The sequence below is a fragment of the Aegilops tauschii genome, chromosome 1, assembly GCF_002575655.3.
Source record: "Aegilops tauschii subsp. strangulata cultivar AL8/78 chromosome 1, Aet v6.0, whole genome shotgun sequence".
In the NCBI taxonomy this organism is placed as follows: domain Eukaryota; kingdom Viridiplantae; phylum Streptophyta; class Magnoliopsida; order Poales; family Poaceae; genus Aegilops; species Aegilops tauschii.
This window is the reverse complement of record NC_053035.3, coordinates 287,582,897-287,593,677: the sequence shown is the minus strand read 5'-3', so window position 1 is coordinate 287,593,677 and position 10,781 is coordinate 287,582,897. Positions and strand designations below refer to the sequence as shown.

The window sequence follows — 10,781 nt, the reverse complement described above, 5'->3', positions numbered from 1 at the left end:
TACCAGGATAGGAATTGCAATTTCCATCGCTCAAAGATCTGAAGCTTCAGTGAATATAGATTGGGGGTAAGAAAACAATATCTACAACTCTGTTTGCTTCACTGCATGGGAGGTGTCACCATGCCTATGGTATATATAGAAAGGAAAAATGTATGATGCCTTGAAGTAGGTTTGGCCTTACTTATTGCATCAACCGTTTTATGTTCCAAGTACAATGGTGGTAGAAGAAAGTAGTTTAAGTGGATAGATACTCCTACCGAGTGGTTTTGCACACACCAGAATCTTAAAATCTCATAGCAAGTTGCCAAGCACATGTGGCTCCTTGAAAAAACAATGTTCCAATGAAAAGTTTGAGGTACATTAGCTTCCAGTATCTCTTGCTCACTGGTCACTAAGCACATCCAGTATCTCTCACTCACAGATCACACGTAGTACTTGTTGATTAGGAGTTCAAACTGCTTGAATTACGATGATGCAGAAACATTTGGCTTGATGAAGCTGCAAATGTTTTCTCTCCAAACAAACTGACTTTTTTTTTAAAACACCAAACAAACTGACTTTGACACAAGGAAAGGGGAAGGAAGAGTATAATGAAGGAAGGATTTTCTTAAGGGTTGTTACCTCGTTTTTGTGCAGCGCCGTGGGGCGCATTTGTGTTTTAACATCTGAATACTATTAACAAACTCCAATAGATTTCATGTTGTTTCCAAAAAACAATTCAGTTTTTATGTGGCCCGACTGTCCAAATTCCTTCACCCTGGAATTGGAAGGCAACGAGCACACTGATTTCCTATCATAGTTAAGTCAAAATGCACAACTTAGCAGCAGAGCAGAGCACTATTCTTCTTCAGAACTCCTTTGCGGACGACAATTCACGGGACAATTCTTGAACGACAGCCGATCCAATGGTCTTCCTGTACAAAGCGGACACGATGAAAGGCTCCGGCGACACATCATCCACAAATTGTCTGTACACTGTTGTCCGTAAAGCATTGCTCATTCTTCTTTGTGCCTAACCTCCCACTTCACAATTTTGTGCAAAGCTTGTTATGGGGTGCCAACAAAATTGCAATTGTTTATTCAGTTGAATTCATAACTACAAGTGAGAGAATCACATCACAATACAAATAGATGTTTCAAGAATCAAATATTCTTCTAAAAAAAAAATATTGCATCTACTCTATGTTACAACTTACAAGCGAGGCATCCCTAACAAACATCCACTCATGCCATCACAATCATATACCATACCCGCAAGCCCTTAAACATGGAAAGAAAGATGTATAGCAGGATCAACGCTAACATTTAATCAGAAACTGATTGTACCTAACTTGTCAAATTTGACTTCACTTAAGAGATTTGGAAAACAAGACCACTGAAAACTGGCCATGTTTTGAGAGCGCTATGGTATGTTGGTCGCACAAAGAATGACAGTGAAAAATGTATCACAGACAACAGTGAACAACTTTATGTTGAATAGAAAAACATTTGTCGAATCCTCCATACCGCAGGAGCATCGCTTGTGTGATTTTCTTTCGGAGACCAAGAGACTTTGATTCTGAACTTAAAGCATTTTCTTTCAGATGCACAAGTTTATTGTAGTAGTCTTTCCCTTTCCTGTACAGATTTTGAACCTTTGTTACTATCGTTCCAGAAACAGAGTCTAGCCTTAGTATCATCAGGACACATTGTACGGGTTCAGCAGCTCTCGGTGGAGTTCTTTCCAGAAGTTGATGAACTGTTTTTCCCTATGCTGCCCATCCCTAAGGCACAACCAAACCAGAATTGCTTTGGTGAATAGAGATGGAAACATCAGCTAAGAAAACTACAGTCTACAGCTTTGTTTGCTTCACTACATGGAGGGAAAAGAGATGGTACCAGGTGGCTTTGCACACGTTGGATTCTGGCAAATCCATAGTGTATGCAGATATAAATAGGTGTGCCCAGTGGCCTTGCCCATCAAATCGACCAGTGTAATGTTCCAAGTACAATGGAGGGAAAAGAGATGGTACCAGGTGGCTTTGCACACGTTGAATTCTCGCAAATCTCGCATGTAACAAGTTTCCAAGCACATGGCCCCTTTAAGAAACATGTTTTTTTCTGAAAGGCAAACACGTAGTACATCATCTTCCAATATCTCTCGCTCACTTGTGACCAACCACTTCCAGTATCTCAAATTCACTAGTCAGTAAGCACTTCCAGATATCTTTGTCCCATCATAAATACTTCTTCAGTGAACCATTGTGGTGTTTTTGAATTGCTCGGATGACTATGATCACAGGACCATTTGGCTCGATGAAGCTGCAATACAAACACCCCCCTTTCACCAAGTTTTTTCAAACAAACTAATAATGTTATATGCTAACGGGCTGTTTGGTACTGGGAAATGGGAAAGAAGAGTAATTTGTAGTAATGATTATTCTTTTTACTGCCAACAGCTGCCATATGCAGCTATATCGAGGCACCGAGAAAGTAATCATAGCCGCAAGCCCTTAAACAGGGAGAGAAAGAGCTATAGCGGGATGATGCACTATATTCAGCCTTCCACGAAACCTGGATGCTCTGAAATGTGAAAAGTACGAAAAAAATATTGTAGAGAACTGTCGTTGTTCCCATTTATCAGTAGCAAAACAATGTACGGGTTCCATAAAACAGAGCTCAAACGGCTTGTACAAACTCTTATGGTGTGGGATTCTGAGAGTGAACATGGCATACACGCATGCTCTGTGTTTCTGCAGGATTTGGTCGTCTCAGTAAATGTTGTTGTCAAACACCCAGGGTTCATGCTTGAACAGCTCTCGGCCATTCATTTGCACTGCACCTGAAGCTATATCCGCGGCTCGCTTCTGAGCTGCTTCAGCTTTCTCTGCAGCTTCTTCTGCATCCTGAAGTTCAGACCAAACAAAGATGTTATTAGGATCAATGTTAGTCTTATTCAGGACACAAAAGGAAACAGTTCTTGCCATTGAAATCAGAAAACAAAAAATAACCAAGTATACAGATTCCGTATAAATCCCAGGCTTACAGCTTGATGTTTTGAGCAAATTGCAGCATGCAAAATAGCTTAGTGACAGTCCAAAACACAATTTACTGTAACAACCGACCATTTATAAAGATGGATTAGACAGACCATCCTGTTTTCAAGATATAAATCAGACTATCATGACTTAACATCACACATGGGCCCTCCCATGTTATTCAGTCAGATTGCAACATGTGCTTTGTTATCCAAAGAGCACGTGTCCAGAAAGGGAACTCAGAAAGTCAGAATTGATCTGGTAATAACAAAGGAGAACACAAATGTTGGCTTATGTTCGACAATGTCATTATTTTAATTTCACATGAATACCCACAAGTAATGATCAAAAACATTCACGGCACATTCTTTTAAAGAGTTATGCAGCAATAATTATAACCAAAAACAATAAGGTGAAACTATGGTAACCACACATCACACGTCATTTAGATTCTAGCAACAACCGTTTTGCATGATCTTTGGCATTTGGAATAGCATGCAACAACTATCAAACTTCTATAAGACACAGTTCGCGTTACTAAATCTCATATTCAAATAGGACAAAAGTATATAAAAGCGCAGCTTGTTTTTATTGAGCAAGCAACATCCAAAATAAGCTCAAAGTTTTCACTGTTAGATGTGTAAAGTCCCTTTTCGGTATATCCCCATTGTATAAGGGGTTTCTTGCACTTTACCACACATATATATGTAATGGCCTTTGGTCCTCATTGAATACTAGTTGCTCATTATCCAACATGGTATCAGATGCTAGGTTAGCCTCTCTCGATGCAACTCCGTGCATGTTTCGCCCGTAACCAGATCCGCTCGTCGCCGGCTCTCTCCGCCCGTTGCTGGCAGTCTCTGCCCGGATCTGCTGCTTCCTTCGATCTCCTCCTGTAGCTGCTGTTGGCTGCCTCGTCCTGCAGCTGCTGCTGGCTGCCTCGTCCGGCACCGGCCGCCATCTGCCTCGTCCCGCAGCTGCTGCTGGCTGCTTCGTCAGGCCGCCGCTGCCCGCTGCTTTGTCCGGCCGCCAGCACCATCTGCCTCCTCCGGCCGCTGCCGCCGCCTGCTTTGCCTCACTTGGGCCGCGGCTGGCTCGCCGGGCCGCCGTTGCCTTCCTCTCCTGACCGGCCGCCCCTGCCTCCTCTCCCCTTCTGTCCCGACCGGCCGGCGCGGCTGCCTCGCGTGCCCGCTGCTCGCTGCCTCGTGCGCTTGGTCGGGAGCGACTCCCCGATCCAGATCGGGCCTCTGTGAAAGTTGACCAAAAAAAAAGAGAGAGAGAGAGAGCAGCATCATGTCTTCTTCGGGCTATGTCGTTGTTCCTAGGTGTTCGGTGATCTTTGATGGCACCAACTACGCTGAGTTTGTGGGCTTCATGCGCATCCATATGCGTGGTCTTCTTCTATGGGGTGTTCTCTCTGGCGAGGTCCCCTGTCCGCCATGCCCTGTTGCGCCTGTGGCCCCATTCCCGCCGGTGCCGCCGGTCCTTGCAGCTGATGCTTCTCAGGCTGACCGGGATGCAGCCAAGACTCTTCATGATGCTGCAGTTGATGCTTATGACCAGCAGGTATCAGCTTATTCAGATGCCCTTTCTGTGTACCGCGATGATCTGTCTGCTTACACTCAGTGGTGCAATGATGATGCTCGGGCTGCTGCTGTCCTCACTGCGAGTGTCCTCCCTCAGTTTGCTTCGGAGTTGATGGGACTTGGCATAGTTGCAGCCATGTGGTCTTATCTCTGTCAGCGCTACAGCCCTCTGGTGATGCTCTCTACCTATCTGTGGTGCGTCAGGAGCACGCACTCCAGCAGGGTGATTCCTCTGTTGATGAGTTCTATTCTCAGTGCTCTGCCATCTGGCGCCAGCTTGACTCCCTTCGGACAGTTGTTTGTGGGACTTGCCGTTGCTGCCAGACTACGCGATCCGATTTGGAGTTTCAGAGGGTCCATGAGTTCTTATCTCGTCTCCGGTCTGAGTTTGAGCCTCGACGTGCTCACCTGCTTGCTCGTGGCCGTGTTCCTATCTCAGAGGTGCTTGCCGAGCTTCGTGCTGAGGAGACCCGCCTTCGCTCTGCTGGTTTGCTTGCGGTTCCGTCAGTGTTGTCTGCCCGAGCTCCTGTGTTGTCTGCTCGTCTCACCGCTCCACCGCTCCTGCCTACTCCTTCAGGGGGGGTGGGTCGCCCTCCTTATGCTGAGAAGGGCACGTCGCGCCGTGACACCTTCTGTGGTTACTGCTCCCGGACTGATCACCCTGAGTCTGACTGTCGACAGAAGAAGCGTGATCAGAGGCGCTCCTCTTCGAGTGGGACTCCTGCGTCTTTCTCGCCTAAGTGGGACTCCGTCACTCACTGACCAGGATATTGTACGGCTCAAGCGTCTACTTGCTTCCTCTGGCTCCTCGTCAACTGGTTCTGCTGCCGCTGTGACTGCATCCACCACTCCACCACCGCTGGCATCTTCACAGTCAGGTACATCTTCGTGGGTTCTGGATTCTGGAGCTTCCTTTCATATGTCTTCTGATTCTTCCGCCCTGTCTTCTCTTCGGCATCTTGATTCGCCTGTTAATGTTCTCACCGTTGATGGCACACCTCTTCTTGTTGCTAGTCGTGGCATTCTTTCCACTCCGCCCTTTTCGGTTCCTAGTGTTTCACATGTTCCTCGCCTTACCATGAATCTTTTTCCCGCTGCCCAACTTACTGATTCTGGTTGTCGTGTCATTCTTGATACCGACTCTTGCTCCATTTAGGATCATCGCACCAAGGCTTTGGTTGTGCTGGCCCCCGGCGCCATGAGTCAGAGGGCCTTTGGGAGGTTGACTGGCTTTGTGTTCCTTCCGCTGCCACCACTTCTACCAGCTCTCATGCTCTTGCTGCCTCCTCGTCTGCGTCCTTCCAGCAGTGGCATCATCGCCTTGATCACATATGTGGCTCTCGCTTGTCATCCTTAGTGCGTCAGGGCCTTTTAGGGTCTGTATCTGGTGATGTGTCTTTACATTGTAATGGTTGTAAACTTGGCAAACAGACCCAGTTACTTTATCCTATCAGTGAGTCTGTATCTCAGCGTCCTTTTGACTTAGTTCATTCGGATGTCTGGGGTCCTGCTCCCTTTGATTCGAAAGGTGGTCATCGCTACTATGTTTTGTTTATTGATGATTTCTCTCGCTACACTTGGCTCTATTTCATGAAATCTCGTAGCGAGGTTCTCTCTATATACAAACGATTTGCTGCCATGGTTCACACCAGTTTTCCACACCTATTCGTACTTTTCGTGCTGACTCCGCTGGAGAGTTTATCTCCCAGCTGTTGCGTGGTTTTCTCGCAGAACAGGGCACTCTTGCCCAATTCTCTTGTCTTGGTGCTCATGCTCAGAACGGCGTTGCGAAACGTAAGCATCGTCATCTACTTGAGACTGCTCGTGCGCTGATGATTGCCGCTTCCCTTCCACCCCACTTTTGGGCTGAGGCTGTTTCTGCATCCACCTACCTCATCAACATTCAGCCATCGACTGCACTGAAGGGTGGTATTCCTATGGAGTGTCTCTGGTCGCTCTCCTGACTACTCCGCCCTTCGTATGTTTGGATATGTGTGCTATGTCCTCCTTGCCCCGCGAGAACGCACCAAACTGACTGCTCAGTCGGTTGAGTGTGTTTTCCTTGGCTACAGTGGATGAGCACAGGGCTATCGCTGTTGGGACCCTGTTGGTCGTCGCTTGCGCATCTCGCGTGATGTGACCTTTGACGAGTCTCGCTCTTACTACCCACGTCCTTCTTCCTCGAGCTTCTCCGTGGACGATATTTCTTTTCTTCTCCTTCCCGATACACCCTGCTATGTGCCTCACGTTTCACCGCTTCCTCCTGCACCTCTCACTCATCCTCATTCACCACCGACACCATCTTCCCCATCCTCCTCCACCCCCCCACCATCATCTCCAGTCCGTCGCCCTCTCTCACCGTTTCCTCTCCACTATACTCGCCGCCCTCGTACTGAGGATGCTTCCCCTGACGCGTCTGACGCGCCTTCCACCTCTGGTGCCCCTCCGTTCACGCCTCCCCCGGTTCATAACCTCCGTGCTCGGCCTCACCCCCCGCCTGATCGCTATTCTCCTGATCGGTACAGTCTCTCTGTTATTGCTGAGCCCACTTCCTATCGGACTGCCATGACTCAGCCTGAATGGCAGCTTGCGATGGCCAAAGAGCTTGCTGCCCTTGAGCGCTCTGGCACATGGGACCTGGTTTCCCTCCCTTCCAGTGTTCGTCCCATCACTTGCAAGTGGGTCTACAAGGTTAAGACTCGCTCAGATGGCTCTCTTGAGCGTTACAAAGCTCGTCTTGTGGCCCGTGGTTTCTAGCAGGAGCAGGGCCGCGATTATGATGAGACATTCGCTCCTGTGGCCCACATGACCACTGTTTGCACTCTCCTTGCTGTGGCTTCTGTTCGTCATTGGTCTATCTCTCAACTTGATGTCCAGAACGCCTTTCTCAATGGCGAGTTGTGTGAGGAGGTTTATGCAGCCACCACCGGGGTACTATGCTGCTGATGGTATGGTATGTAGACTTCGTCACTCCCTCTATGGTCTTAAACAGGCCCCTCGCGCCTGGTTTGAGCGCTTTGCCTCTGTGGTGACTGCCGCTGGTTTCTTGCCTAGTGATCATGATCCCGCGTTGTTTGTTCACACGTCTCCTCGTGGTCGGACTCTTCTTCTTCTCTATGTTGATGACATGATCATCACTGGTGACGACTCTGACCACATTGCCTTTGTTAAGGCTTGCCTTTGCGACCAGTTCCTCATGACTGATCTTGGTCCACTTTGCTATTTTCTTGGGATTGAGATCTCCTCGACCCCTGATGGCTTCTACATCTCCCAAGAAAAATATATTCAGGATCTTCTTGCTCGCGCTGCTCTCAGTGATGAGCGCACAGTTGTGACTCCTATGGAGCTCAACGTTCAGCTTCGTGCCTCTGATGGTGACCCTCTTCCTAATCCCACGCGCCATCGTCACCTTGTTGGCAGTCTTGTCTATCTTGCTGTTACGCGTCCTGACATCTCCTATCCTGTCCACATCCTAAGTCAGTTTGTGTCAGCCCCCACCTCTGTCCACTACAGTCACCTCCTCCGTGTTCTACGATATCTTCGTGGCACGATCTCTCAGCGCCTTTTCTTTCCCCGCTCCAGCTCTCTTGAGCTCCAGGCCTACTCTGATGCTACATGGGCTAGTGATCCCTCTGATCGACGCTCGCTGTCTGCTTACTGTGTCTTTCTTGGTGGCTCTCTTATTGCCTGGAAGACAAAGAAACAGACTGCAGTTTCTCGTTCGAGTACAGAGGCTGAGTTGCGAGCCATGGCTATGTTGACGGCTGAGGTGATCTGGTTACGGTGGTTACTTGAGGATTTTGGTGTATATGCTACTAACTCGACTCCCTTACTGTCCGACAGTACCGGTGCTACCAGTATTACGCGTGACCCGGTGAAGCATGAGCTCACCAAGCACATCGGTGTGGATGCCCACTTTGTGCGTGCTGCTGTGCAGGATCAGACTCTCGCTCTCCACTATGTGCCCTCTGAGTTACAGTTGGCGGACTTCTTCACGAAGGCACAGACTTGAGCGCAGCATGGTTTTCTTCTCTCCAAACTCAGTGTTGTTGATCCACCATGAGTTTGAGAGGGGGTGTTAGATGTGTAAAGTCCCTTTTCGGTACATCCCCATTGTATAAGGGGTTTCTTGCACTTTACCACACATGTATATGTAATGGCCTTTGGCCCTCAGTGAATACTAGTTGCTCATTATCCAACATCCACCAACATAAAAACAAAAAGGAACCAATCATTACAGGTTGCGTTTTGCAAAGAAAAAAAAACAATATAAAGAACAAAAGGTTGAATTATCTCTGCAAGAACAGATTATAAATATTGAAACTCTCTAACCTCTCTTAATAACCAGATTGCAGAACACTGAAAGCAAAATAAAATGCTCAAGCAATGCAGTTCTCCCTATCCTGAATAGCAGGTGTAACTTTATGAGTAAACTATGCATGAAAACTGGACCTGTACAACCACACAATTAGAGAACAGGTGCTCTCTAAGAATTAAAAAGATAAACAATTCAAAGGCAGAAACACAACACATCCATGGCAATTACCCAGACCATGGACAAGGTAAGAGGTAATCTAGAATTTAACAAAAACAGCATGTGTATCTCAGGAGGCTCCCAGGGCCCAGAATAAAAAAAAGTGTGGCATCATTCGTCCGACAAATAGCCTAGAACATATACAAGAAAAGGGAAACATATTACCCACAAGAATCTGATATCCGTTGTCCATAGACACTAAAAAGTTCACAAAGTTGCAGTTAACCACTCAAGTAGGTCTATTCGAGATGATGAAGAAAAGTATTATCATCTAAGGGCATGTACAATCATGTTCGACGTTTAGCAAAGTAAGGTGCTGACATAGTGCTTAAATAAAATAGGTGTATCATCACTCTGGCTGCGGCCATTCACAATGTTGCATCTGAAATAAGTAGACACAGTGCTCAGTAGGTAGTTGCACATATACTCATGATCCCAAATGCAAGGTAGTTGGGACATTGACATTGTTTTTAATGTGACATTTTGACCATCAATTCCATCGAATACAATAAATTACGTATTAGTAATTTATATTTGATTGATTCGCAAAAAAAAATTATATTTGATTATGGATCTAGTGGTATCAAAATTTTATTGTCTATGTTGGCCAATGGTCTACATTTATATTTTTAAAGGAATTTATATTGACTGCACCTTTGGACTCTAAAACTACTTATATTTGGGATTAAATGGAGTAACTATCTCCAACTGACAGAGAATAGGTCATCGAAACCCTACATAAAGCCGCTTGCATCATACGAGATGCCTCTCACATGGGCGCTTCATGATGTGATTGTATTCGTTATCTTTATTCTCCCCTGTTCGTGTAGTGTACAAGCCCTGCTGACGGCAATCAAACACAGAACTTACAAACCATTATTCCAATTCTAAAACATACTCCCTCTGTAAAGAAATGTAAGAGCATTTAGATCACTATTATATTTATTTACGGAGGGAGTACTACACATGGCACCCAAACGAACAAAAGGCACATAATCACACATACGAAGCCCACAAATCACGAGTGATTTCCATAGTCTAGCCAAGGGGAAACCACCACGAGATCACAGCGCACTTAGCTAGCCGCTGGACGGAGAAGAAATCACAGGAAAGCTCAGTCAAAAATCGATGGGGACGGGTAAAGGAACTTCTTAGATAGGGAAAGAAAAGAGGCAGATCGACCTTCCGCTGCTTCCAGGAGAGGAACTGGGCTGGGGTGATGGGCGGCGGCGCCGTGCCCGCGGTTGCGGCGGGCTGGCGAGGGGTGGGCTCTGGCGGCGGCGGCCGCCGGCTACCCTCGTCTTGTGCCCCCATCACGGGACGCTGGAAGCTCGGGGGATTGGATGATTTACCCCACTTTACAAGGGGTTGGATGATTTGCCCTTTGATTGTTACAATGACAGTGGCCCCGGCCCCACCCGGTAGCCTCTCAGAGGCAAATGATCCAATGAAGAAGTAAAGTGGGGCAAAAGATTCAATTTCTTCTGGAAGCTCTCCCCACACGAACAGAAACCGGGCCCGTGTGGCTAACGACGCGCGTTTGGTTGCTGTTCCACTTTGCATACTTCCCAAATGAGTCTGATTGAGCTAATGCAGTCAAAAAATCAACATTTGCATTTTTTTTCCGTGTTTGGTTGCCTACAT

At 47.0% G+C, this 10,781-nt stretch overlaps 1 protein-coding gene across 1 annotated transcript; it reads right to left on the bottom strand.

Moving 5' to 3' along the window:
- Positions 1-2,570: 2,570 nt before the first annotated feature.
- On the bottom strand, positions 2,571-10,554 carry LOC109779416 (uncharacterized). The gene is made up of 2 exons (XM_020338035.3): positions 10,320-10,554; positions 2,571-2,885 (listed from the first exon to the last, which is right to left on the bottom strand). Exons 1-2 carry the CDS (start codon positions 10,449-10,451, stop codon positions 2,751-2,753), a joined length of 267 nt encoding a protein of 88 aa, XP_020193624.1. The 5' UTR covers positions 10,452-10,554; the 3' UTR covers positions 2,571-2,750.
- Between the last annotated feature and the right edge of the window lie 227 nt (positions 10,555-10,781).